Here is a 27104-nt window from a genome sequence, read left to right as displayed (position 1 = left end):
GAAAGATGTCTTCCTATTTTAATTAAATATTACTAATAATGATTTAAGGGTATTAATCATTATTCCAACAGTGAGGCTTTTTTTCTTTTAAAAAATGACCATGTATAGTCAGGCTTTTTTTCTTAAAAAGGACCATGTATAGTAAGGCTTTTTTTCTTGAAAAAAAAACAAAGATCATGTATAGTAAGGCTTTTTTCTTTAAAAAAAAGACCATGTATAGTAAGGCTTTTTTTCTTTCAAAAAAATGACCACGTATAGTAAGGCTTTTTTCTTTAAAAAAAGACCATGTATAGTAAGGCTTTTTTTCTTTAAAAAAATGACCATGTATAGTAAGGCTTTTTTCTTTAAAAAATGACCAGTTTTTTTTTCTTAAAAACAAAGACCATGTATGGTAAGGCTTTCTTTGGAAAAAAAGACCATGTATAGTAAGGCTTTTTTTCTTTAAAAAAAGACCATGTATACTATACATGGTCTTTTTTTAAAGGAAAAAAAGCCCTACTATACATTGTGTAGTAAGGCTTTTTTCTTTGAAAAAAGACCATGTATAGTAAGGCTTTTTTTTCTTAAAAAATGACCATGTATAGTAAGGCTTTTTTCTTTAAAAAATGACCATGTATAGTAAGGCTTTTTTCTTAAAAACAAATACCATGTATAGTAAGGCTTTTTCTTTGAAAAAAAGACCATGTATAGTAAGGCTTTTTTTCTTTAAAAAATGACAAGGCTTATTTTTCTTAAAAATAAAGACCATGTATAGTAAGGCTTTTTTTGTTTAAAAAATTACAAGGCTTATTTTTCTTAAAAATAAAGACCATGTATAGTAAGGCTTTTTTTCTTTAAAAAAGACGATGTATAGTCAGGCTTTTTTTTCTTAAAAAAGGACCATGTATAGTAAGGCTTTTTCTCTTGAAAAAAAACAAAGATCATGTATAGTTAGGCTTTTTTCTTTAAAAAAGACCATGTATGGTAAGGCTTTTCTTCTTTAAAAAATGACCATGCCTTTTTTTTCTTTAAAAAAAGACCATGTATGGTAAGGCTTTTTTCTTTGAAAAAAAAGACCATGTATAGTACGGCTTTTTTCTTTGAAAAAAAGACCATGTACAGACGCTCCCCTACTTACGAACGCAATTGGTTCTGAGCGATTGTTCATAAGTTGAATTTGTTTGTAAGTTGATTCAGTGCTATATTTTGTATTATAATTTATGTTTAAGGCTGATATAAGTATATTGAAGGTTTATATAAGTGCATTTGTATGTTTAAGGCTTGTATAAGTAACACGCATTGGTTTGTACTGAAAAAAAAACATTTAATAAAATGGAGAGAATATGTACAGTACTGTAGAGAGAGAGAGAGATTTATGTATTAGAAACTGGCCAAAAGAAGCGACCTAATGACGATTGCACAGTTTTCTTCTTTTTTTCATCATAAATGATGCGGTAGCACTGTATGGCATCATTCAATTGATTTGCAAACTTTGTGCAAAGACAAACGGTCAGAACTTCTGGTGGACTCAAGTTCAAATCAGGAGTGAGTTCAATTCCACTCTTTGCAATTCTCAAATTGTTTATTGAGGTAATGAAAAGGATAGATATAACTTCCAATCACATCATTTCAGAAGTCACTGTGGTCCAGTGGCAAAGACAATGGATCAGAACTTCAGGTGGACTCAAGTTCAAATCAGGAATGAGTTCAATTCCACTCTTTGCAATTCTCAAATTGTTTATTGAGGTGATGAAAAGGATAAATATAACTTCCAATCACATTATTTCAGAAGTCACTGTGGTCCAGTGGCAAAGACAATTGGTCAGAACTTCAGGTGGACTCAAGTTCAAATCAGGAATGAGTTCAATTCCACTCTTTGCAATTCTCAAATTGTTTATTTAGGTAATGAAAAGGATAACTATAACTCCCAATCATGTATAGGCGGGCCGCCTCGTGGTGTAGTGGGTAAGTCACCTGCCTGCGACGTGGGTGTCGAGGGTTCACGTCCCGGTGTCGCCAGTCAACGACTGTATGGTGTCGGCAGTCGGCCGAAGGCCGACTGTCGAACACCACCAGGAACCCCCCCCTCCCAACTGTCTTCCGGTCAGCCGAAGGCTGACCGGAAATATTGTTTTGCTGAAAAAAATGACTAAGTCTTTATTTGAATGAAAAAAGGATTACCTATTTACTGAACTACTAGTGTAGTGATTAGTCAAACGAGAGCGGGATTCGAACCTCATCTCCCACATGGCAGTCAAATCCACTAACTTGAGGTCTGTCTGACCCATTGTCTTTGCCAGTGGACCACAGTGACTTCTGAAATGAGATGATTGGAAGTTATATTTATCATTTTCATCACCTCAATAAACAATTTGAGATTTGCAAAGAGTGGACTTGAACTCACTCCAGATTTGAACTTGTGTCCAACTTCAATTTCAACCCATTGTTCTTGCCACTGGACCACATGGTCTTGCCACTGGACCACAGTGTGTTCTGAAATGATGTGATTGGAAGTTATATTTATCATTTTCATCACCTCAATAAACAATTTGAGATTTGCAAAGAGTGGACTTGAACTCACTCCAGATTTGAACTTGTGTCCAACTTCAATTTCAACCCATTGTTCTTGCCACTGGACCACAGTGTCTTCTGAAATGATATGATTGGAAGTTATATTTATCCTTTTCATTACCTCAATAAACAATTTGAGAATTGCAACGAGTGGAATTGAACTCACTCCTGATTCCCGCCTCATGTTCTGACCCAATGATTTTGCCAGTGGACCACAGCAACAACTAGAAGGTGAAGAATCAGAAGTCAGATTTATTCTCCGACCTTCTTAGCCTTACTTGCTATGTCATTTTTTAAAGAAAAAAAGCCTTACTATACTATGTCGTTTTTTAAGAAAAAAAGCCTTACTATACAATATGTTTTTTTAAGAAAAAAAGGCTTCCTCTACTATGTCGTTTTTCAAGAAAAAAAGCCATGCTATACTATGTCGTTTTTCAAGAAAAAAAGCCATGCTATACTATGTCGTTTTTTAGGGGGGAAAAGCCATACTATACTATGTCGTTTTTTAAGAAAAAAAGCCTTACTATACTATGTCGTTTTTTAAGAAAAAAAGCCATACTATACTATGTCGTTTTTTAAAGGAAAAAAGCCATGCTATACTATGTCGTTTTTTAGGGGGAAAAGCCATACTATACTATGTCGTTTTTTAGGGAAAAAGCCTTCCTCTACTATGTCGTTTTTCAAGAAAAAAAGCCATGCTATACTATGTCGTTTTTTTAGGGGGGAAAAGCCATACTATACTATGTCGTTTTTTTAGGAAAAAAAAGCCTTACTATACTATGTCGTTTTTTAAGAAAAAAAGCCTTACTATTCATGGTCTTTTTTAAACAAAAAAGCCTTACTATACATGGTCATTTTTTAAGAAAAAAGCCTTACTATACATGGTCTTTTTTGTAAATAAAAAGCCTTACTATACTATGTCGTTTTTAAAGACAAAAAAGCCTTACTATACTGTGTCATTTTTAAAGAAAATAAGCCTTACTATACTATGTCGTCTTTAAAGAAAAAAGCCTATACTATGTTGTTTTTTAAGAAAAAAGCCTTACAATACTATGTCATTTTTTAAGAAAAAAAGCCTTACTATACTATGTCGTCTTTTAAGAAAAACGCTTTACTGTACATGGTCGTTTTTTTTTAAATAAAAAAGCCTTACTATACATGGTCATTTTTTAATAAAAACCCTTAATATACATGGTCATTTTTAAAGAAAAAAGTCTGACTATATATACATAGTATTTATTTTGTAAACAAATAAAAGCTTTACTTTACATAGACCACTTTTTTTTAAAAGAAAAAGCCTTACGATGTCCAGCCATTCAAGTCATTTTGCATGCCAGCTTTACGTTTGTACCAAATCTCGGGGTATTCTTTGCTCAGTTATGAAGCACGTCTAATAAGATGAATAAATATTTGACATTATCGTCGTCAAGGAAAAAGAGTGTCGCCAAACTTTCGTCAAAACATATATATAGTAAGGCTTTTTTTCTTTAAAAAATTACAAGGCTTTTTTTTCTTAAATACAAAGACCATGTATAGTAAAGCTTTTTTTCTTTGAAAAAAGACCATGTATAGTAAGGCTTTTTTTCTTTAAAAAAAAGACCATGTATAGTAAGGCTTTTTTTCTTTGAAAAAAAAGACCATGTAAAAAATGACAAGGCTTATTTTTCTTAAAAATAAAGACCAGGTATAGTAAGGCTTTTTTCTTTAAATAAAGACCATGTATAGTAAGGCCTTTTTCCTTTAAAAAATTTCAAGGCTTATTTAAAAAAAAATAAAGACCATGTATAGTAAGGCTTTTTTCTTTTAAAAAAGACCATGTATAGTCAGGCTATTTTTCTTTAAAAAGGACCATGTATAGTAAGGCTTTTTTCTTTAAAAAAAGACCATGTATAGTCAGGCTATTTTTCTTTAAAAAGGACCATGTATAGTAAGGCTTTTTTTCTTGAAAAAAAACAAAGATCGTGTATAATAAGGCTTTTTTCTTAAAAAAAAAAAGACCATGTATAGTAAGGCTTTTCTTCTTAAAAAAATGACCATGGCTTTTTTTCTTTTAAAAAAGACCATGTATGGTCAGGCTTTTTTCTTTGGAAAAAAGACCATGTATAGTACGGCTTTTTTCTTTGAAAAAAAGACCATGTATAGTAAGGCTTTTTTCTTTAAAAAATGACAAGGCTTTTTTTCTTTAAAAAATGACAAGGCTTTTTTTCTTAAAAACAAAGACCATGTATAGTAAGGCTTTTTTCTTTAAAAAATGACAAGGCTTTTTTTCCTTAAAAACAAAGACCATACTATACATGGTCTTTGTTTTCTTTTTTAAAAGCCTTACTATACATGGTCATTTTTTAAAGAAAAAAAGCCTTACTATACATGGTGATTTTTTTTAAGAAAAAAGCTTTACTATAAATGGTCTTTTTTTCAAAGAAAAAAAGCCTTACTATACATGGTCTTTTTTTAAGAAAAAAAGCCTGACTATACATGTTTTTTTTAAAAGAAAAAAGCCTTACTATACAATGTATAGGATTACGATGCAGACACATTCAAAAATAAATTTTATCTAACCTTACACTAAACTTAATTCTAATTTAGTTTTAAATTTTGATACCTTTCTTCTCCCGGCCGGGTTGACTCTATTTGCCTCCACCCTGACTTTCACATGCAACCTATCGAGAGTTGTTTGCCTTTGTATTCCCTTCAGAATATTCCCAAAATGATGCACACAAATGTCCTCACAATAGGAAAGTGCACGACCACTTGCCAATGGGAAGTATTATATGCAGCATTCGCACTGACTAACGAGGAAAAAAACACTGAAAAAATTCAATGCTCCGCCCAGTTCTCGCAGAGACATTACACGAGGGAGTTGCGACCAGAGAGACATTACACGAGGGAGTTGCAGGGAGAGAGACAGTGCCCATGATGTTCTTATGAGCAGCCTCTCGCGTCCGCTGTATGCTCGTATATCAAAATGTGTCTCGTATCTCAAGACAAGTATTTGCCCGAAATTTTACTCGTATCTCAAATTGCTTGTGTGTCGGGGCACTCGTATGTCGAGGTACCACTGTATAGTAAGGCTTTTTTTCACGTGTAGAAAAATAGGCTGAAACATCGTGAAAACCAAAATCCTCCAACCATCCCAGCTTGGCCCAGCCAGGGTAGCGTTCTCACCACGTTGCGGAGATTTCACACTGCTTAGAAAGAAGAGAAAGCAGTGGGAATATACTTAAAGGTAAAAAGTTTTGACAGCGAAGCACGCAGGCTTGACTTGAGCTTCTTGATCTTGAGTGATCTGGTAGGAGCAAACATTTGGGGGTTTATCCCTCGTATTTCCTCCGGTGTATTAGGAAAGCTTCTGAAAACTGAGAGACAAGTGTGAGTGTTCCGTAAACCGTTCCCAGGGATTCCCACCGCTGTCGGCGGGATTACTTTTGGCCCGCCACCACAAATATACATGTTAACAGGGCTGCACAGAGGTGCAACGTAAACGGCAACACCCATAAGTAGATGCTGCCATCATGGGTACAGGAAGATACACAGTCTTTTGATAAACACATCACGTCTTACCAATATTTATCTTTGTGTTAACCTAACTTGCTGAAAGGTATCATTTGTTTGTGCACCAACTTAATCCCGGTGCAATTTGAACCCCCAAAGTTTGAACTGTAGCGTAATGTAATCATTTTTGGTATGTAATCACACTATACATGGTTGTTTGTTTGCATCAGTCTGTTTAAAAAATAAAATAAAAAATAAAACGAAATCAGACTTAGGCTTGTCATCATCATTGACTAGACAAAAGCCTAATTGTCATCATACCCAGCTGCGTATGACGAAATTGAAAGTGCTTCTCCACAAAGTGCGCTTTTCCCAGGCAAGAGCCCAACCAAGTGATAGTTTCAGACTTGCTGGCACTCTGCCGTGATGGATACATCGTATCACCTCCCGAGCGCAACCAAATCCCGGCGACTGCGAAAAGGTTTGCCTCAAGACTTTTTTCGTAACTTGAAAATTTCGTAAGTAGGTGTACTTTATATGTAAATTTTCTGATTCGTTCCACGGTGCTCACACAACTACCAACTAAACCCTTTAAAATCGGTCAAAGTGCCCCAATTTATTTTGAAAGATGCGAGGAAACACAAAAATGAGAGAATATTATAAGGGAATTATTTTCTAATGTCTTGAAATAAATTAAAGCGAATGAAAATATGCCCTGCGCCGCTGAAATATCTCCCTCCGCGGCTGTTATAGATGTTATACCCATGTTTGTCCGCCAGATGGCGACAAGAGCCCGTCCTACCAGGGCCGAAAGCCATCCACTTTGTAGTGCATTTTAGACTTACTTTGTGCCCCGTGTGTGTGTGTGAAAATATGTGCCACGTTGCATTTGTAGTTTTTAATCGCTTAATACAGGGAATTCAAAATAAAATAACGGATAAGGAAATGCATTTACTTTTTGGGGGATTTTGTAACTTGGATCTTTTTTGTATCTCGAATCAGTCATTTGCATATAAAAAAAATCGTAACCTGAAACTTTCGTACCTTGAGGCATTCGTGAGTAGTGGTATGACTGTAATTCGTCATTTCGAACTGCTTATCTGGCAACCCAAAAGAAATGGGATAAAAAGAAAATATTGATTGTAAAAGCAGTTGTTATTGTAGTTGACAAAAATGACCTTTCAACTAATTTGCAACATCGGTGATGTGATTAAAGATTTTTGTTCTACCGGCTTAATTTGTCCTGTTGAATATTTATTACAAGGAAGACCACCATTCACAATTCAATGTTGGATTATAAACAAATACTGTACATGCACTGCGCAGTGGAAATTATTATCCATGCCATATTGAGACAAAGCATGCTTCACTCTCAAAATAAAAAAAGAGAAACAAAAAGAAAAAAAGAAAAGACAAACAATTTCATGAATAAGATTTTGTCACTGGGGCGTTTTTTGCTTCAAAGCATGACTGTACATTTTGGCTTTGGAAGAAAGTAAGACATTTTTAAATCTAATAATCAGCCTGTTAGAGTAGATTGGTCTAATGTACTTTGAGCTACCTGACAACGATTTGTGTATCTAAAGTAGGGGGTCTTATTGCAGGACAGTTTCATATACAGTTACAGGACATATAGAGTATAAAACGACATATATATACTTTCTTCCCCTTCACTTTTTGACAAGACTAAATGCTTCCTGTTTGAGATCATTTGGATTCACCAACATTATTTCAATAGGCCAGTATCCGGAAACATGACATTATTTTCCTCAAAGGGAGACATTTATATACAGTGATATTCCCATGCCTTTGAATAAATTAAAGATTCATACGGTCATCATTTATGTAACATCAGTAGAAATTGAAATCAAGTCAAAATAGTAGGAATTTGCTAAAGTCTGATGCCTGATTGTGCCATGTTAAACTCTTCAAATGATTATAGACACACACAAAGTCGAAGCACAGTGAGAATGTCAAGCCATCAAACCACTCGGGAAGAAAATCCCTCTTGCAATTTTGTGTCATTAACCAAAAATTAATTAATTTGTGATCCTTAACTGAACAGAAACTGAGGGGAAAAAAGATGTCATTTCTTATCAGACTATGAGTAACAGAAATAAAAGACACAGCAAGCACATAGACTCGTGTACTGAGAGCTGTGTACATGATTGGGAATGATGATTGTGGTTTCAACAAGAAGATTGCTACACTCTCCACACACCACTTACATGCCCTACCCCTGTCCACAAGGAAATGCATTTGCAGAAACACCCTATAACTGTATCGCCTCTAGTCAGCTATTTGTACAAAAAGCATGATGGCAACATGACAAGTTCAGTAAAGTCATCATACTGCATGTACATAATGCTGATGATCCACCTAATTGCAACTCCATATCATATTTTACTTCTTTATGAACAGCCACAAAACACAATCCATGTGTCCGTACAGCGGACAGTACCCTAAATAACAGAGACATGATCTAATTGTAGCCTTTTTCAACTTCAAACTAGGAACTCTGCCTGTGGGATTTCTTAACCTGAATCAGCACTTCTAATTTGCCCATTAAAAAGAATGACATTTACTTAGACCATTCCAAAGTAAATAATACTCAGTTTCTTTGGGATGATACTTTACATTTGCAAAACTAATACATGACAGCGACAGGTATCAATCAGTACGTAGTATTGGTGAGCATTCAAACGTGAAATTCATGTAATTTGAATTACAGGCAAGACCTAGTTCCATTTAAATGACTTGAACTATTTGTTTCTTGATAGCTTGACATAACATTGACGAAAAAATCATGCGTGTATAACCTTGGATCTCAGGTACACCTCGGAACAATCAAAAGCAATTAGTACTTAGAAACACGATAACAACATTTTAAATCAGACACTTTTCCACAAATACAAGGACACATTATGGAAATAATGGAGTATTTCTTGTGCAGTCCTCTAAACACAATCTTATATAGGAATGTTATTATTATCTTTCAAACAATAAAATATCTTATACGACAGATGATCTCTACCCAACTTTACATTTTTTAAGTCAACTCAGACTGCGAGTAATTTACATATTTTATGCTATTTTTCTTAAATAAACCTTTGAAAATGAATATTATATATGAAATCTTATGGTAAATGATAAAAAGTGTGCAAAAAAAGCAGATTGCAGCATACCTGTCGCTCTTGTTCTAGCAATTAGTAATACTAATAGTTGACAGAGACTGAATGTCACAGCTGGAAATTGTCAGATTGTTAGCCATTCAAGGTTTTTTGAGTGAAAACAATCAGTAAATGCTTTGAAAGACTGCTCTCTCCTTACAGGCTGCATATCTGTGGTCTGAAACAAAAATATACAGCAGCATAAATGTTTTTTTTTCCTTTTCAGGTTCAAAATCAGCACATAAAAAAACAAGTGTAAAATAATGATATTGTATGAATGGCTTTTGCTAACAATGGCTGATGAACGTCACTCCCTGCAGTAATGGCCTTGTATCAAATGTGAATTGATGTTTCCAATATTGGTTGCTTGGCATATGCCAATCATATGCCTAATAAATAAAATAGGGATATTATTAGATCATAGTGTTGCACTTTATAGGATCTAAGATTCTTTCCTGGTTAGCCACTGGTTCTTTGATTTTTTCCCCAATTGAATTCTGTTCATTAATGCCGTTTCAAGTCAGTCTTCACACACACTACACAGCCTTGGATGGAAAGGGTCAAGATATTTAAAAAAATAATGAATGGAATCATCCGGGAAATATCTATAAGACTACAGAATGGAAACCTTGCAAGCATCTTTGGTCAGCAAATGATTATCTTGTCATCAACTTACACAGAGCATCCACCCGTCTACAATTAAAGTTCCACAACCCTGTCAAATGATTGTCCTTCCTCCTCTGCCCCAGCAAATTTGATGAATTGATTTTTCTACTAATATTATGCTCAATGTATGAAAACAGCTGGAGGACTTACAGGTTGAATTTTCCGTTGTGTGCGACAAAAAGGTGTCCGTTCCGCAAATGTCTTGGACAGACCATCTGACAAATACCTCTGTCCATCCCGAGACGTTCTTCTTTTCACTCAAGCCTGCTCATCTGGTGCCGATGTTCTTGTATTGGCACAGCAGCAGGTTCTTAAAAGTCTTTTTGAAGGTGGCGTTGCAAAGGGCGTAACAAGCCGGATTGATGGTGGAGTTGACGTAGCACAGCCAGTAGCCGATGGCCCACACGGTGTCGGGAACGCACGACTGGCAGAAAGTAGAGATCAGCACCATGACGTTGTAGGGGGTCCACGTAATGATGAAAGCCAGCAAGATGGCAAAGATCGTCTTGGTCACCTAAAAGGTGGGCAAAGGGCGGACATTAAAGAAAAGCAATGAAATGAAATGCAAGAAAAGGGAAAAGTAGGCTTTCAATCATTTCGACTCTCCAGGCGACCGGCGTTGTTTTCATTTAACAGGCTGAAGATAAGAAAGCTAGAGAAAGATTGGACGTTGATTTCAATGAAGGCTATCAAAGACGGACTGTTTTTGCAGATAAAACCTCTCGTGAGTTGATATGAACTTGCCGGAGGCGCAATCCATATTCAGAAACTTCAGGTTGTCTACAGTCTCTTTGAATGCAAGTTCTTATTTTATTTTATCCTGACCAAAGGGTTCAACATTTTTCTCTTGACATTGGATATGTGAGCTAGCAATATTAACATAACTACTTGAGTGCCGGCAACCAGAATCCAAAAGCTTGAAAAATACGTCAGGAATTTGACAAAAAACCTCGTGTGGCCTGCGCTATTTCCAATGGGGATCCCCGACACGTACCTTCTTCTCTCTGGCGGCCATCTGTCTTTTCCGCTTCACTTGGCTCCGAGCGATGCTCGCAAATTTCCTCGCGACGGTCCTGGGGCGGCTGATGGGGATGGAGTGCCTCTCGGCGCCCTCCAACGGCGGGACGATCTCGATTGCCGTGATGCATTCGTCGCCAGCCTGCTTGGTCACGATCTTTATCTTGGACCACCTCGAGGTAGAATTGATTTTAGACGTAGAGGGATCTGTCAAACTTGCTGTAACTGGGTTGGAGTTAGTTGGAACCTTTTACAAAACATAAAGAAAGAAAGAGAAATGTCGGTGCTGCATCAGTCACGCCTTAGTGGAATATCGTCCAACGTAAAATTATTATCAAGGATATAATACACAAAGTCTTACCTCAGGTATTACATCCTTGCTGGCCTTTGGTTCTGTTGGGGGAATAAAAGCGGTGGACGAATCATTGGAGCTCTCCTTTTCCTCCTAAACAAGATAGACAGATGTCCAGAGAGCTATCCAGACATCGACTGTACAAGTGGAGTAATACACACGAGACGGAAAGACAAAGCTGCCAATTTAAGCGCTTGTCCGCTATATTGACTGAATGAAAGCCCTGACTTCACTGCTCACACACACTATGTTGTTCTAACTAACTGCTCGTAGGTGGCCAAACCCTGCTAGACACTATCAATAAAAGGAAGATGAACTATAAGTACGAGAAGTTGTCTTTAAAATCTGAATTTTTGAAAGGATTTGTCAGAAAGAGGTGCACCAGATTGTAAGGAGTGCCATGAATGAATGTATTTTCCTACATGAGACGCTTCTGATTATTTATAAGTGCTTTGTGGGAGGAATCAGAGGTTGTGAACATTAGCCTCCAAACTTGTATACAAGTTTCAAAAGTGTGGTATTTCATTTCTTCAACAAGCATTTACAACTGAAGTCGTATTGGAAGTTCTATTCATGACGCCGGGTGAATAAAAAAAATCACTTATGACCAAATTCCATTTATTGTGGTCCATTTTCTTTCTCCTCTCACACTAATAATTTTCATATAAACACTCCTCTTGCTTAGTTTAGATTATATTAGAACTTTATTTCATCCCGTATTCGGGAAATTCCCGTGGTTGCAGTAGCAAGACAGTAGCAAGCACAGACACAGAAGATATTGTAGACCTAGGTAAAAAACCTGGAGCCACACACAGGAAGTCCACAAGGTGGGGACCTTCTGAAGACTGAGGTTAAATATGCAGATTTGCTCTTTCAAGCTGATCCACACAGAGTAGTCTTTTTTTCTTAACAATAAGAGCTGTTGCTGCTACTGCTTAGGGCTGAGGCTAAAATGCTTATTATTATTATTATTATTATTATAGTATAGTATAATATTATAGTAAAACCCAAATACTGAAGAATCCTACACTCTATTTTCTTTGTTAGCAACAAACATGTACATAGAATGTAGTAGAAAACTAGATTTGTCATGAAGCCATAAGGTAAAAATGGCAGTGTATTGTAGTATTTATCTGTATATCCACAGGTGCAAAAAGTTGTTTGATAAAATTGACTAACAACCAGTCCAGGGTCTTCACATTCAGGTGAGATGGGCTCCATCTTAATCTAAGCTCAATGGTATATAAAAAATGAATGGATGGATGTCCAAAAACGCAAATTTAAAGTACTCCCACAAAAAAGACAGACTGACATACAAACCTGCGTTGTGAGCCCAGGACTGGGTTGAGCCGGCGTCTGCTGTCCATCTGCTTTGGTTGCCCCCACTCTGCCGTTCTTCACAGCCTCTTCAACAGTGGCCGTCGAGTCCAAACTCCTCTTGGGGGTCAAGCGGGGACTGGTCCGAGGACTAGGTTCATTATTGTTGTTCTGCTTCAACATGTGGCTCTTAGTCAGACCGGGTGCTCTGGGAACATAAAGAACCTGATGAATACTAATCACAACATCCAATTAATCCTGCTATGTACGTATATCATTTGATCAAATGAAAATTTTACTTTGATCCTTTCTTCTCCTTTTTGTCAGGTTTTTGTTTGGAAACCCTGCTCCTGGATGCCAGCGAGATATGGATGTAGAGCACGGTCATAATTATGACTGGAAGGTAGAACGCCGCTATGGCTGTGCCAAATGTCGCCACAGGGTTTGACAGGAACTAAAACATACAGATATATTAATCATTTGGTGGGCATGCAATCGTCCTTGTGTGGAAAAAAGCTTTTCATCAAAGTGATGTCTTAGCTTTAGCGGAGAGCCCAAAAACGGACCAATATTACAAAATATAGCAAAGCACATCTCCTGAGAGAAGATCCTCTCTTCAACATTATTAGATCTTCATAGGACACCCATTGGCTAAATGTCCAATCCATTCTAACCGGGAGAGGTTGGCAGCGAAGGATTGCTACCAGCCCTCACGTTGAAATTGGATTGGAAGTTCGATCAATGACACTAAAACATAATTATTTAAAGGCAGCAATTGGCAATACCTGTTGAAATTTATTTACATTTTTTAACTGTCAATGGCAGCTAATGAATTAAATAATAGGAAACTTTTTTTTTAAGTATTAGCTACAGTAATCCCTCGATTATCGCGTTTATTATTATAAACGGAAAAACCGCGAAGTAGGGTCACCCTATTTTAAAAAAACTTTTTTTTAAACTTCAGTTCTGAGTTCTAGTAGCAAGCGGAGGACAGGGGAGTGACTTCCGCTTGCGAGTTTCAGCGTGGATTTTCACATTTTTATGAACTTAAAAAAACAAAAACAAAATAAAATTTCCCCAAGAAAAAAATCTGCGATGTAGTGAAACCGCGAAAGTTGAAGCCACGATTTTCGAGGGATTACTGTATATGTCATTGGATCATTACAGGTGAGACCTGCCATTTTGGGTCCTGTATTTTTTTTTCTTCAATCAATTAAAAAAATATATCATTTATGATTATATTTTATTAAAATATAAATTAATAAAAAATATTCATTAGAACAAAAAGTCACTCTTTGGGAAGCAAGGCTGTTCTTGTCAAAGAAAAAGAGAAAGATGTGTTGTTCTTTGAAATTGAAAAAAGACCAATCATATTTCAAATTGAATGAACGATTCAAGGTCCAAATTGTTAGCACAGCATTACAGCAGGATTGCTGTGCTTTTACGAAGCGGGTTGCTTCATCAACATTATTAGATGTGTTCAACCTTAGTGTGACTGCGAAAAATGCTTCCCACATGAAGTTGCATGGACGGTGAGTTTTAACTGCCCTCTATCATGGCTGGCAAGTTTCCGTCTCTGGTCAGTATGTACAGTGAATATATACTTTTACAAACACATGGGAAATTTTGCCACATCTCATACTGACTGGGTCAAAGCATGCGAAACTCTTAAGTTCCACTCTCACTCTCTCTTTGGTTCCTCAGAGTACAGCAAACCGGTAAATAATGTCAGCGAATGCTGACACGGTGTGATGCAGCCTTCTTTGTCTCTTGTGTATTGTTTCGAACATATTTCCAAACTTTCCGTTCAATAGCACTGTTTTTTTTTAAATTGAACTATTTTTACTGACCTCTACAGCTATTGTATGTAAAACATTCCCTATAGTAATAAAACGACATGTTCATATATACCGTATAAGCATTCTTTCAGGAGTGTCCTTCCTTTCAAAGAAATAGTTTTATCGTAATAGACTTTTTAAAGGACTAATTAGGATTTTAATGTGTAATTTGCAGGTTTTTGGAATGGATCTCCGGGCAAAAGTAATTTGCCGATCGTTCCAAAAAGAACATTCCACTCCTAGCCTCTCAGGGACTCCGCCATCTGCGGTTTGCATTCACGCTTATTTGGAGTTGAAATGGAGAGATTTAATTCGAGACGATTGCACGTTCTTCCCAAAAGAGTACTTTTTCTTAGCGTACCTGTATATAACACTCTCCAGGTGGCACTGTCCGCTGCCCAACGATGAACTGCCAGAACAAGATGGCGGGGGCCCAAAGGATGAAAGATAAGATCCAGGCGGCCGCAATCATCAAGCCCGCCATCTTTGTCGTCCTTCTGGCAGGGTACGTGAGGGGCTTGGTCACGCAAAAGTAGCGATCAAAACTGATAATCAACAGGTTCATCACGGACGCGTTGGACACCACGTAATCTAAAGCCAGCCACAGATCGCAGACCACGGGTCCGAGTGGCCAGTGTCCCACGATGATATAAACAGTGTACAAATTCATGCTAAAGATCCCAATGATCAGGTCAGCGCATGCCAATGAGAACAAGAAATAGTTATTGACAGTTTGTAGGTGGCGGTTGACCTTGATGGAGAGCATGACTAAAATGTTCCCCGTGACAGTCACAAGGCTAAGTGAGCCGGTGACCAAGGCGATGAAAAACATCTCCACCGCCTTGTAGGGACTGCCGGTTCCCGCGCCGTTGTCCTCTGGCGAGCAGAACAACGAGTCGTTGGCGGACAGGTTGCAGCTTTCGTTGGCCGACGGGTCGCCGGACTGGTTGACTGAGGAGCCTGTTAGCGTGAAAAGAAAGATGTACGGCCAGTTATTCGGAAAGACCGTCGAGCAAGTTTTTACAACCTGAAAGCCTGTCAAGTCGGATCGTACATTATCGTTTTAAGCCAGGGGTCTCAAACTGGTTGCAGTCAGGTGCTACTTATTTTAGAAGACACCATTGGTTAAAGGGTTGGCACTGGATGGATTGGAACAAAGACCAGTTAATTAATTGGTAATTTTTTTGGATTTCCGGAGTTTAGGGAGTTTGCCTGGAGTCCCGGAGTTTGCCTTGTATTTCCGGGTAAACTCTTGAAATTCCGGAGTAGTTGGCTGCTCTGCTATAGGCTGAAGTCTATCCTAGCTAACTAGTCTTTAATTTCAAATTATTTCTATATGCGACTTTTTATTTTTCATTGCCAAAAATGTGCGGCCAACACAAAGTTTACCCTACGACTGACTGGAGACCAGTTTTTGATGAAGTCCGCCTTTCGCCGAAAGTCAGCTGGGATAGGCCCTAGTACCCTGACACGAATAAGTGGTGTTGAATATGAATGAATACAGGCAGTTAGTATACATATTTTTGAGGCAGTCATATTGGCATGAACAAGCAACCCCCCCCCCACCTCTGTTAATAGGTGAAATTTAAAATATAGCAGTACTTATGTACCTTTTTTAGAAGATAATTGTGTAACTCTGTTACTACCCCGTAAACATTTTAATTTCTGAGTTGAATGTAGGGTCGTATTTCTTCTTTGATAAATAATGACGTTCACCCAAAAATGCAGCATCATGAGATTTTGTATCATGTAATGAATACAATAGAATTGAAATGCACAATGCCGCACAAATTGGTGATGAATAATGTAATATTGAACATTTACAAGGAACGTGCAAATAAACAAGTGCACAGCTGAGGTTATAATCGCTCTGTACAATAAATATATTCGCTTGGTGCTTTGAAGTTTCGATACATATTTTTCAGGAACATTGCTGAGTCAAGTTCTTCCAAGCAATTTAACAATGGGACTGCTTTCCCATGATACCATTCAGCGGATGTATTATAAGTGAAGAACAAAGTCAGCAGGAGATGAAGAGCAATGAGCCCACTTTTTTTTAAAACATGGACTCATATATTTACTAATATTTTTCAGAATTATTCAGTAGGGCCAAGAGGCATTATGTACCGGAATTCTGTTATTGTTATTGTTTGTTCTAATGCCATGTCATTTCAGATTAAAAATCTCCTCAAAGTTACGCTGCTTGCAGAAATAATTGCGGTGCTAATATTTGTCGTTTATTATCGGGTGGAAATTTGACACATTTAACTAATGCCTCGTAAACTCACTGGAGATTAGGAGCAAAGCAGGTCCAAAATTTATACGCAATCACATTAGTATGAATGCTTTTCTCAGCAATTCCTCTAACGTGCACGAATAGAGAGAAAGCCGTGCATGCATTGTTTTAGCGTGCACGGTCACAGGGAACAAAAACATTCCGTCTGCACTCTCAAACAGTCAAACTGACAGTCCAAGTTCAATATGCAAATGAGGCCGTCGGCAATTTACCGGATGCGACGATTACCGTTCAGCAAAGTTCAGCGCTGTACTGCAGCAGAAGTCACTTCGAAGTGTTTGTTTTTCGAGGGTTTGTTTGTTTTTTTTCCTCACAAAAACTGGTTAGGGACGAAAATTGCATTTTCTAACTCATGCTAGTGTCTTCAATGTGTAATTCTTAAATATGAAAATGTATGTAAAACTAAGCATACGTATTATTGGGGAAATCATTTAAAATTAAGATACATCATCTTTGTTGAGCATTAGTCTTCAATATAATAGTAGAGTTTAAATACAAGCATTTTGTCGTCATTCATTCAATCATTCTCCGTACACTTATCCTCACAAGGGTTGTAAGGGGTGCTGCAGCCGGTACACGGTCGATTGGTCGCCGGTCTTTTGGTCGCCGGTCTTTTGGTCGCCGATCTTTTGGTCGCCGGTCTTTTGGTCGCCCGGAAGGTTATTGATAATTACCATTTAAATCGTTGCTCAAATTCCCTAAATACAAACTGTGAATTACTATTTAGTCATACTTAATGCCCTATTAATTATTAGGCTAAAGAAAAGCTCAAAATTTCCCAGACTTTTACTGTTTTTGGTTGGATAACTTGTTAAGAACCTGACTGACATACCTTCCTAAGGGGACAACTCATGTACATACAAACTCTTATACACTCACACGTCGGCTCAGTGAAACTGCTCAGGGCCATTGTTGGCTTTTATTGATGCGTAGACCGTGTTGTTTTACCTTGTTTTGTCGCCGGCCTTTTGGTCGTCGGTCTTTTGGTCGCCGGTCTTTTGGTCGCTGTCTTTTGGTCGCCCGGATCGCGACAACGGGCGACCAAAAGACCGGCGACCAATCGACTACACACGGCTGCAGCCTATCCCAGGCTACTCTGGGCAGTGGGTGGGGGACACCCTAAATTGATTGCCAGTCAAGAAGACAAGCATTCATTCTCTCAACCAGCCTACCATGCATGTTTTTGGGATGTTAAACTGGCGTACCTGGAGAAAACCCACGCGGGCTCAGGGAGAACTCCACACAGGAAGGTTGGAATTCTCTGGGAATCTGAACCTTCGATCTGAAACTGTGAGGCAAACATGCTAACCATCCTACCACCGTGCCACCCTTTATCATAATAAATATTGATAAATAGTCATATATTATTTACAAAAAAAGACCATTGTGTTTATCTTCTATAGGTCTTCATTAAGTATGTCAGTGGCATTAGCTATAGTAAAGGTCCTTCTTAAATGAGTTTGTCACTAGTAAACGTCCAATCCATTTGAAGTGGAAGAACTGGCAGCAATTGCCGGTCAAAGGGATTGGACGAATGCCGACATCAAAGGTATCTTTTATTTTTATTTTTTTTATCTTTTACTCATGTTTGGTGGTCATTCCTTGGTTCAAAACACATTCGGAAGGTTTTTTTTTTTACCATTCACCTATGTTTGAGAAGGCGTCAAATCTCTCCCGTCCGCTGATGGCAGTCGGAAACAATTTTGGTCTGCAACCATCTCACTCCTCTAGTTCAAAGAGCGGATGAGGCAGTTTAGTTAGGTGAACAGTCAGCAAAAATTAAACCTGCGTTCGAGATGAAAGCTCATTATACTTCTGGCGCATGCCTCATAAAATTAACTTCTTTTTTTTTTAACAGATGCCGTCAAAGGTCCCTTTTTCCTAAATGAAATGAATGCAGTTTGACGCAGTAGTGCATAGAAGAAAAATGAGTAAAAAGTCGCATCAGACCTGCATTGTAGGCAGTAATGAGAAAAGATCAAAATCAGCAATAAACATGATCTCAACTAGAAAACTCAATTTTGAGAGAAATTGCGTGGGAATGCATGCTGTAGGTTAATTCCTTGTTAACTCGTGTCACTGCCATTGACAGCGGTGGATGTCCAAAAATAATGACTGAATCAGTGAATTATTTTGCACAATTTATAGCCCTCCTTAAGGCGAGGCTCTAATTGACAATTTCCATGGCCAGTCTGTATATTGACTACTTTTTGGACTCTCCCTTGAAATTTTTTCAATAATAATGGCATTTGATGGTGGCCAGTCTAAGACACACCTGAGCAATAGTCAGCATTTTGATATGTCACACGTGTTAAGTAGATGTAGTAACATGGAAGAAGGGGAGGTGTGCGCAAAGATAGAATGAGATAGACTTGTGAACAAAAGTTCACAGAAGTCTGTGTTTTGTGCACATACACGAAAGCATAAGATTTTTGAGTTGAAAATGGCAGCAATTCAAAAGATGCAAGTTGATATTTTGTTCAGTATATTACGAGAAACAGGGTTCCAACTGTTTGCGCTGCACTTGAAGAAGCACAGGTGTACAAGGCTCACGATGATATGAAAACAAAGGCAGATATGATCTGCATTACTGTTGATTTCATCACCTCAGCCTCTCATGTTTCGAATTTATGTCAGAAGCACCGTGCTGGTAACACTTAAGATGCCTTATAAGGAATGTTTGTGGTAAACAAAGTAAAAATTTGGGAAGTTATTGAAAATAATCAATGGAAAGAATTTGTTGTGTCAGTGTACCAAATGAGTTGAGTTTTGTTGATCCTAAAATGACTGTAAGTCCCAATTGTATTGGGACATTTTAAAAAGCAGACGACAAGGATTTGAACAAAACTACAAATACAAAGACAAACAAGTTAATATCAAAGATAATAATTTTTTTCTGGCAAATATTTTCTTGTTTCAACTTCAATACCCGCAAGCATTTTGGACACCATATTTTTGGAATTCACTGTGGAGTCAATGATACAAAAAAAAAAAAAGACAAAAGACAACATTGAAAGAATTAAACAACAAAAAGCTCTGTTTGTGCACTCTTTTTTTGTTTGGCTTATTGGATGAAGAACTGAATCTCACAGGACAGCTTTCAGTCTCAAATGCACTGAGTTTGACTTAGTGGAGTTGCTCCTAGAAAAACATAGTAGAAAGTACAAGTAAAATGCCAAAGAAAAATTCTTACTTCAAACCGATAAAGAAAGCCCTAACAAATATGAGACCAACGCTCGCCTTAAGACTTTTTTTGTTTTTTACGACACACCCCACCTAAAGCAAAATGATAAATTATTCAGATTTCACAGTTTTTTTTTGCTTTAATTAATAATCCCCTAAAAGATGCAGATCAGAAAAGTGAGAAAATAGAGATGCAGTTGTGAGAATAATCGATATGGTGACATATTACAATACTTTGTAACCGTATAAATTAGAATCAATACACCATAAAAATGTCATTGTTTAATATAATATACCGCACCTAAGAGAGAGAAACTATAATCGGACATTTTCAATCCCATTGCAACCCTCATTTAACCTTTATATAGTTTCTAAAAACCTCTGCTAAACCTAGGAGGCCCAAAACAGAGCCTAGGGAACACCGGAAGAAACGATTGACAGATGGCAAGAGATTTCATCTGAACAAACAAACTGCGTACAGAGTTGAGATCTGAAATAAATTAAAACAAAAAAATATACTGAGAATAAAGTCATTCATTTTAATTTGTACTGCTGATCCTCACAAAACTAAACGCAAAACTAAACATTTTACTTTAGAGTCACTGATATATTAGTTGTTTCTCATAGTATTATAGTAGTTAATTTTTCATCTTTTGCAATTCACCATCATAACAGCACATGGCCATTACGTAGCAGGTTTGAATCTTAATAAAACAATGTGCTTTCCTGCAGTATGGTCAGACTCGTTTTCTCAGACCAAATAGTAGCATTGATCCTTGAATAGAGGATTGCTTTACCCAAGACGACATCAGAGAAAGAAAAGCTGTGGGGGATGGGAAAGCCACACGGATGTGTCTTAAGCATTCTATTTCTAAATTCATTTCAACATGAGATGTATTTCACACAAACACACATTAACACACATGTTTTAGTTTGCTAAGTGCAATTTGTAGCTTGAAGAACAACTCAGAGTGTGTCATATTTTAGCCAGAGGCCTCCCTCTCTCTAGAAGACACAGTCCCCGAGTCTCTGCTGCACTCCAGCAGAGCACATCATAGCATTGCCAATCCATATTACACAGTATGAAGCCAGCACCGCCCTGTGTGGATAGCGTGTGCATGGTTTAATATTAGATGTTCTCTTTGATATGTTCACAATGAGGTTCTTCTCCAACTCTATCTTTAGCATCGTCAATGTTGCTTTATAGTTTCTCTTCAACCACAGAATGATGTGGCTCATTTGAACACTTATGCGGGACACCAAAATGGGTTTTTTTAAGACAATTCTTTTTGACAGTCCTGACCTCACTATAATTCATTCCATATATTCATTTTGCCGGAGCCTATCCCAACTGACTCTGAGCGAAAGGCGGACTGAACACTAGACTGGTCGCCAGTCAGTCATGAGGCACACATACGGCGAGATAGACAAGTATTCTCACTCACAATCACATCGCCGCCGAGTCAGAATCGATCCCACACTGTCCGCATCCTAGTCAAGGGACAAAAAACCACTGCACCATCTGGTGGCTAATTTATTCCAATTTTGAATACATCTTTTCCAGAGAAAATAATGAAAAATGACCCATCAGGGTCCATCAGTCACCATTGCCAATTTCCATTTTAAGATCCATTTAGCCAACCAGTGAACGTTGAATGTCTCTTGACGCTAATTAAAGAGGACATGTTATGGAAAACTGACTTCTGGAACAAATAGTATTCAAATAGTTGGGTCTCCAGAGTGTCAAAATTATGCCATGAAAAATTACTGAAAGGGGAATGCTTTGATGAGTTTGTAATGTCTGTGGAAAGACACTATCTTATTTATACACTATCCTCTCATGCCCAAATGATCCACCAACTCTAACTACAGTAATACCTTGAATTTGAGATACGAGTAAAATTGTGAGCAAATATTTACCTTGAGATACGAGACAAATTTTGAGATACGAACATACGAGATGCAAGAGGCTACTTATGATTTCAGTGCACTGCCTTTCTAGTGGGCGGAGTGTTGCATTTTTTTCCATGAGTGTGTACGCGTGACGGAGCTGGCTGGCCAATACGAGAGGAGTTTTTCAACAATATGCACCATGCTGAAGCAGAAGGATGCTAGCCTTCCAAAGACTAACCATAATTTCCAAGCTGCGCTGTGACATTCATAACAAGATTGAGAGCCTTCTTTTATAATGGATAAAAGATAAACAGTTAGCTGGAGATAGCGTGACCGAGTCGATAATATGCAAAAAAAGCCAGCGGAAAAAGGGGAGCCTTCAACACCACCAGAATCATTCGTTTAAGTTGAATTTATGTTTACGTATGTTATGTTACGAGCACGTTGCCTGTATAGTTATTTGTTACTCTGTTAGTAGATGGTGAATTAGAACCAATAAAAATATGTTTTTCCATTCAAATATCCTGTTTTTGGTGTTTTTTTCAGAGGGTGGGAACGAATTAATTTGTATTTAGTTCATTTCTATGGGAGAAGTTGATTTGAGATACGAGTAAATCGACATACGAGCTCGGTCCCGGAACGCATTAAGCTCGTATCTCAAGGGATTACTGTACAAAGTGCTGGTAAACATGACCAGCCAAAAACATAGTCAAACCTATGGCACGAGGAACTCAGAGCAGCTTATTGGGTGCTGAATAATGCAAATTTATATATTTAATTTATGAGTCAAGTCACTGGTGTTGAAAAGAATTTTTTGAAAAGCATAAATTTTAAGATGCAACAATTTGTCAGGGTGTTTATATTTTCAAGTGATCACTTTGAGCTAATTCCTAGGAAATCACCATGCCCCATCCTTGATGAGCTATTTTCAGAACCCCCTAGAAACGCCATTCTCTTAGATCTAACATCTTTCGCAAATACATGGGAATGGCCAAGTACCCAAATAAAAGCCACGTGACAAGCCTGCAATGAGATTGGAACTCAGAATCTCTTCGTCGGTGATGCAGACAAATTAACCACACGGACAACAAGCTCAGAGATATTTTTCTAATTAAAAACCAAATACTTTGTGACTGCACTTAAGTAGATATCTTTCTGTAGAGTAGGACAGTTACTACTTGGACCAGAGGAAAAAAATCTTGTCTCCAGGTATTGACTTGTCTGAGAACTCATTACCCCCCATTAAATATAAAAATCATTTAAATAACAGAAGTGAAAAAAACATTTTTGTCTGCCCTCTTTTTACTGAAATGCACGGGGTGATTCAGAAATAGTTCTTGGTTTTACACTTCTTACTTCCGAGTGTAAGAACTCGAACGTCAAACAGCAACAAAAATATTATGCAGTGCTGTTGCCATTAGAACTTATGACCACTTACTGCATGCAGCAAGACGATCTGTAGTTTTTAATTAAATTAATGATGGGGATGGCAATAAATAAAACATCAGCAGCGTAAGCATAATATCTCCCTCCAATTGGCTTTCTCTACAATTTAACATTGCAACACAGCCATCTAGTTTGTGAACATTATCTTTCACAACATCTGCTGCTCTCACACGGAGGCCTCGGCGATTACAAAACAACAAGTGACAGGGAAACAGTGGTATCCTCCAAAACTAGGTCATTACAGTGTGAAACAGGGTGGAAGATCACACATCATTACAGGTGCCGAGAGCTACTGGTGGACGTATTATGACGTAAACGTGCTTTAACAGGGAGCAAGAACCAGTATGGGGTGACGGGGAGTCATTATGGAGAAAATGTAATGTATGTTAGTGGGGGAAATAAGCAATTTCTGCTCCTCACTGTCGACATGGGGTTTCTTTAGACAGCTTTATTGGCTGTGGCAGAAGAAGAAAGCCTTGGGCGCCATTTTTTTCTTGATCATCATAACTGGGAAATCGCACCCATTGGCTACATTTAATACATGCACGACAGTATTGCGGTGGAAAGAAATACAATGACATTTTGCAATGTGAACATTGATTTGTGATTTAAATCTAAATAATGTTGGGAGGAAACCATTCACACAGTGATTGGCCCTCTACTTGTGTGCTTTATGACTGGTACAATATAAAATATACATACATAATTTAAAAAGGTGAAAAAAGGAAACCTTGGAGCAAGTATTGTGAAGAAAACACTTTCAGCCTTTTTGTTCTATTTAATTACTAAGTCCTTATTGTGCATTTTGTGTTATGGACTTGCATGGAATGTTATTTTCTCTCATTAATTCACAATTCCTTTTGGAAGGAAATTGATTAATGGCATGTCATTCATTTGAACTTTGAAAAAATATTTTCGAGTGTTTTGAAGTGCAAATATTTTTTTCATTCATTAAAATTTTTCACATTGCTCATATGGGCCTGGCTAAAATAAGGATGTGCTTGTGTTTATTTATTTATTCTGTTTGTTCAGAGCTTAACCCATTCATGATCACTCCAAGAACAACAACAACAACAAAACTATTTTGAGGGGGTATTTTTTGATAAGCCATGTAGTGAATTATCACTTCAATGAAGAGCGTCTTGAAGTGCTGGAGTTGTATTTAGACAGCATATGGGGTGTAAAATATGATTTGGAAGCCTGGGTGTCCTCGATAAGGACTTTCTTCTGGGTTCTCCTGGCTTCTTTTTGTTTCTCTCCTGAAATTTTCTTCTTCTTTGACAGGGGGCAGATTGGGGACAGACTCATCTACCATGTCAGCGAGGCTTGGTGAAAAGCGTCACTCTCGTGAAGAAAAGCGAAAAATCTGAGCATCTCGTAAAGGGATGGCCATAGGTAAATGTCAGTTGAAATTTAGCATGCCCTTGGCAGTATTGTACACATCCACTAGCTGACTGGATCCACCATTGAAAGACCTCCCGGCCGCAGGGACCCCCACATCACACAAAACGCAGTTAAGCTGTATTTTGGTGATGGAGGTCATAATCATTTCACCACTTCTTTCAGAAGTAAGGCTAAAAAATTGGTGAACCCTTGGAAGGCCTAGAGCCGAAAGGCATCGGATGTCGCCCACTGCTGCATGAGACGCCAACGCCTGCCACCCACAATGCGGGTAGCCACTTAGAGGGGGCATCTTATGGTCGGAACAGGACCATTCTAGGTGACGTCACCCGACGCCCTTTTCAGGCCCTTCTCCAAAAATCCTGGCAGCTCGCACAAACAGTTTCTTGCTATAACTCCAAGATCTCCTCTCATTTTCTGAACCACTTTATCCTCATTTGCGTCGCAGGGGGTGCTGGAGCCTATCCCAGCTGACTCCGGGCCAGAGGCGGGGGACACCCTGAATCGATGGCCAGCCGTATACTCGTATAACTCCAAGATACACAACTCAATTGTTCTCAAATTATACACATTCCCAGCACTGATCATTCAAGATACGCATTTCATGAATTAAGAAATAAATCAGTGAAACGACAAGGTTGTCTCTTTAAATAATGATGGGTACAGTGCCTAATTATGCTTTGTGCCATCAACTGGAAAACCGTTTAATTCCACCTGCCACAATATTTTAGAGGGATAACTAGATAACCTCTAAACAATGAAGTCATTTTGGGAAGAAAATGAAAATTCCAAATCTAAGGATGTAATGTAGGGTAGAACCCTTCCATTTAGACATTGACAAAGACACAAAAAAAACAGAACCAAGGATCCTCCGACTAGTAAAGTTAAGTGCAGTCAGTCTATCAAATCTATACATCACTCCATTTCACATACTACACTGTATAGTTTTACCCTGCTGAACTGAAAAGACGATACTCGACGCATCTCTCGTTTCATTGCGCAATATTGTGCGTCCATTGGATTGCGCGCAAGATTCAGGACTACAGCCTGAAAGCCCACACGCGCCCCACAAACAAAATTGCCCGCATTTTCATCAACGCGCCCAGGTTAAAGAGTTAAAAGCCAAAAATAAGGAAGATTTCAGACTCACCATTGAAGTTCCAGAGGGGCACAAGCCCTCCAACTCCATCACCGATGTTACTCATGTCGCATGTCCAACGTTTTCCGAGGCGTTCTTCCTCCTTCCTACCCACTCAGGTTGTTTTGCCCCCTGAGCAAATGAACGATCCAGGTCGCTGGTTCCGAGACCACCTTAATGGTGCGCGTCGGGCTTAGTCTTCGCACTCAGTGGATCCGATGGAGCGCGCGCACCTGTCATGATGCGTCTCTCCGCGTGCGTGACATCTACGATGGAATAAAGGAGGGAACTGAAGTCATGACAAACATTGCTTCAAATGTGTGTTTTGGAACTGAACGGAGCGAACGAAGAAGCATGTGCGCCTGTTCCCAACTGAGTGAGTGGATTTTGCAGGAGCGCGTCGCGCGCGCGTGGAAAGAAGGGCGCGTGACGTCACGTGCCACCCTTTGTAACACCAAAGTTGTTGTTTTTTACAAAAAAAGGGAGACAGATTTATTCTTAAAAATAATTAATCTATTGCAGGGGTGGTCCTGGTGGCAAACTGGTCCTCGGGGGCCCCTGTGGGTACGGGTTTTTGCTCCAACCGATACAGCACAGTTTAACCCAGGGGTGGCCAAACCGGTCCTTGAGGGCTGCTGTGGGTGCAGTTTTTTGTTCCAACCAATCCAGCACAGACACTTTGACCAATGAGATTTCTGCAGAAAACAAGAAGCACCTGACTTCAATCCACTGATTACACTTGTAGGATACCAGATTGGTGAAAAGGCTTCCTCTTGATGGGTTGGAATGAAAACCTGCACACACTGTGGCGCTTTGTGGAATAGTTTGGACACTCCTGGTTTAACCTCCTAAGACCCAGACTCTTGCAAGGCATGCATTATTATTTTCTCTCTAATGTTTAGGCTAATTGGGACTTGATGAGTGTAAAAAAGAATTATCTTTTTACATGTAGTTTCTGAGAAAAATGATGTCCACATCATGAGTGGACGCTAGGCCCTTGTAGTCCAAAATTTATCATTGTAATCTTGTGAGAACCAAAGATGTGATGCCCACACATGTAGACACCAGGTCCTAGGAGGTTAACCCAAGGTGGTGAACACGAGGCTCTCGAGCCACGTGCGGCTCTTTGCTTCTCGTCATATTTTGTATATGCGGTGGCTCACCTGACTGCAATCCACTGATTGCACTTGTTGGACACCAGATTGGTGAAAAGGTGTCCTCTTGATTGGTTGGAACAAAAACCCACCCCCAAAGCGGCCCTTGAGTACCGGTTTGCCCATCTATTGTAATGTTGAAATGATTCTTGGATATAGGAAAATGGAGAAAAAAAAAGGAATGTTCGAAA

The 27104-nt window shown here is 38.4% G+C and overlaps 1 protein-coding gene across 1 annotated transcript; it reads right to left on the bottom strand.

Moving 5' to 3' along the window:
* Positions 1 to 7275: 7275 nt before the first annotated feature.
* On the bottom strand, positions 7276 to 26373 carry chrm4a (cholinergic receptor, muscarinic 4a). Its single transcript, XM_077609083.1, has 7 exons — positions 25772 to 26373; positions 14764 to 15362; positions 12864 to 13018; positions 12568 to 12772; positions 11257 to 11340; positions 10873 to 11142; positions 7276 to 10392 (listed from the first exon to the last, which is right to left on the bottom strand). The coding sequence occupies exons 1-7, from the start codon at positions 25824 to 25826 to the stop codon at positions 10147 to 10149; spliced, it is 1614 nt and encodes a 537-aa protein (XP_077465209.1). The 5' UTR covers positions 25827 to 26373; the 3' UTR covers positions 7276 to 10146.
* Between the last annotated feature and the right edge of the window lie 731 nt (positions 26374 to 27104).

This window comes from Stigmatopora argus, chromosome 1 (assembly GCF_051989625.1).
Source record: "Stigmatopora argus isolate UIUO_Sarg chromosome 1, RoL_Sarg_1.0, whole genome shotgun sequence".
NCBI classification, from domain to species: domain Eukaryota; kingdom Metazoa; phylum Chordata; class Actinopteri; order Syngnathiformes; family Syngnathidae; genus Stigmatopora; species Stigmatopora argus.
The sequence above is the reverse complement of the archived record's forward strand: the minus strand, read 5'-3'. Positions and strand labels throughout refer to the sequence as shown.

What these genes read in the sequence shown, in the direction of transcription:
- chrm4a (XM_077609083.1), bottom strand. Translation starts at nt 25,826, where the DNA reads ATGAGTAACATCGGTGATGGAGTTGGAGGGCTTGTGCCCCTCTGGAAC. An exon ending in GTCCTGGGCTCACAACGCAG is followed by an intron (nt 11,341 to 12,567) that starts GTTTGTATGTCA and finishes TATCTTGTTTAG; the next exon opens with GAGGAAAAGGAGAGCTCCAA. An exon ending in GCAAGGATGTAATACCTGAG is followed by an intron (nt 11,143 to 11,256) that starts GTAAGACTTTGT and finishes GTTTTGTAAAAG; the next exon opens with GTTCCAACTAACTCCAACCC.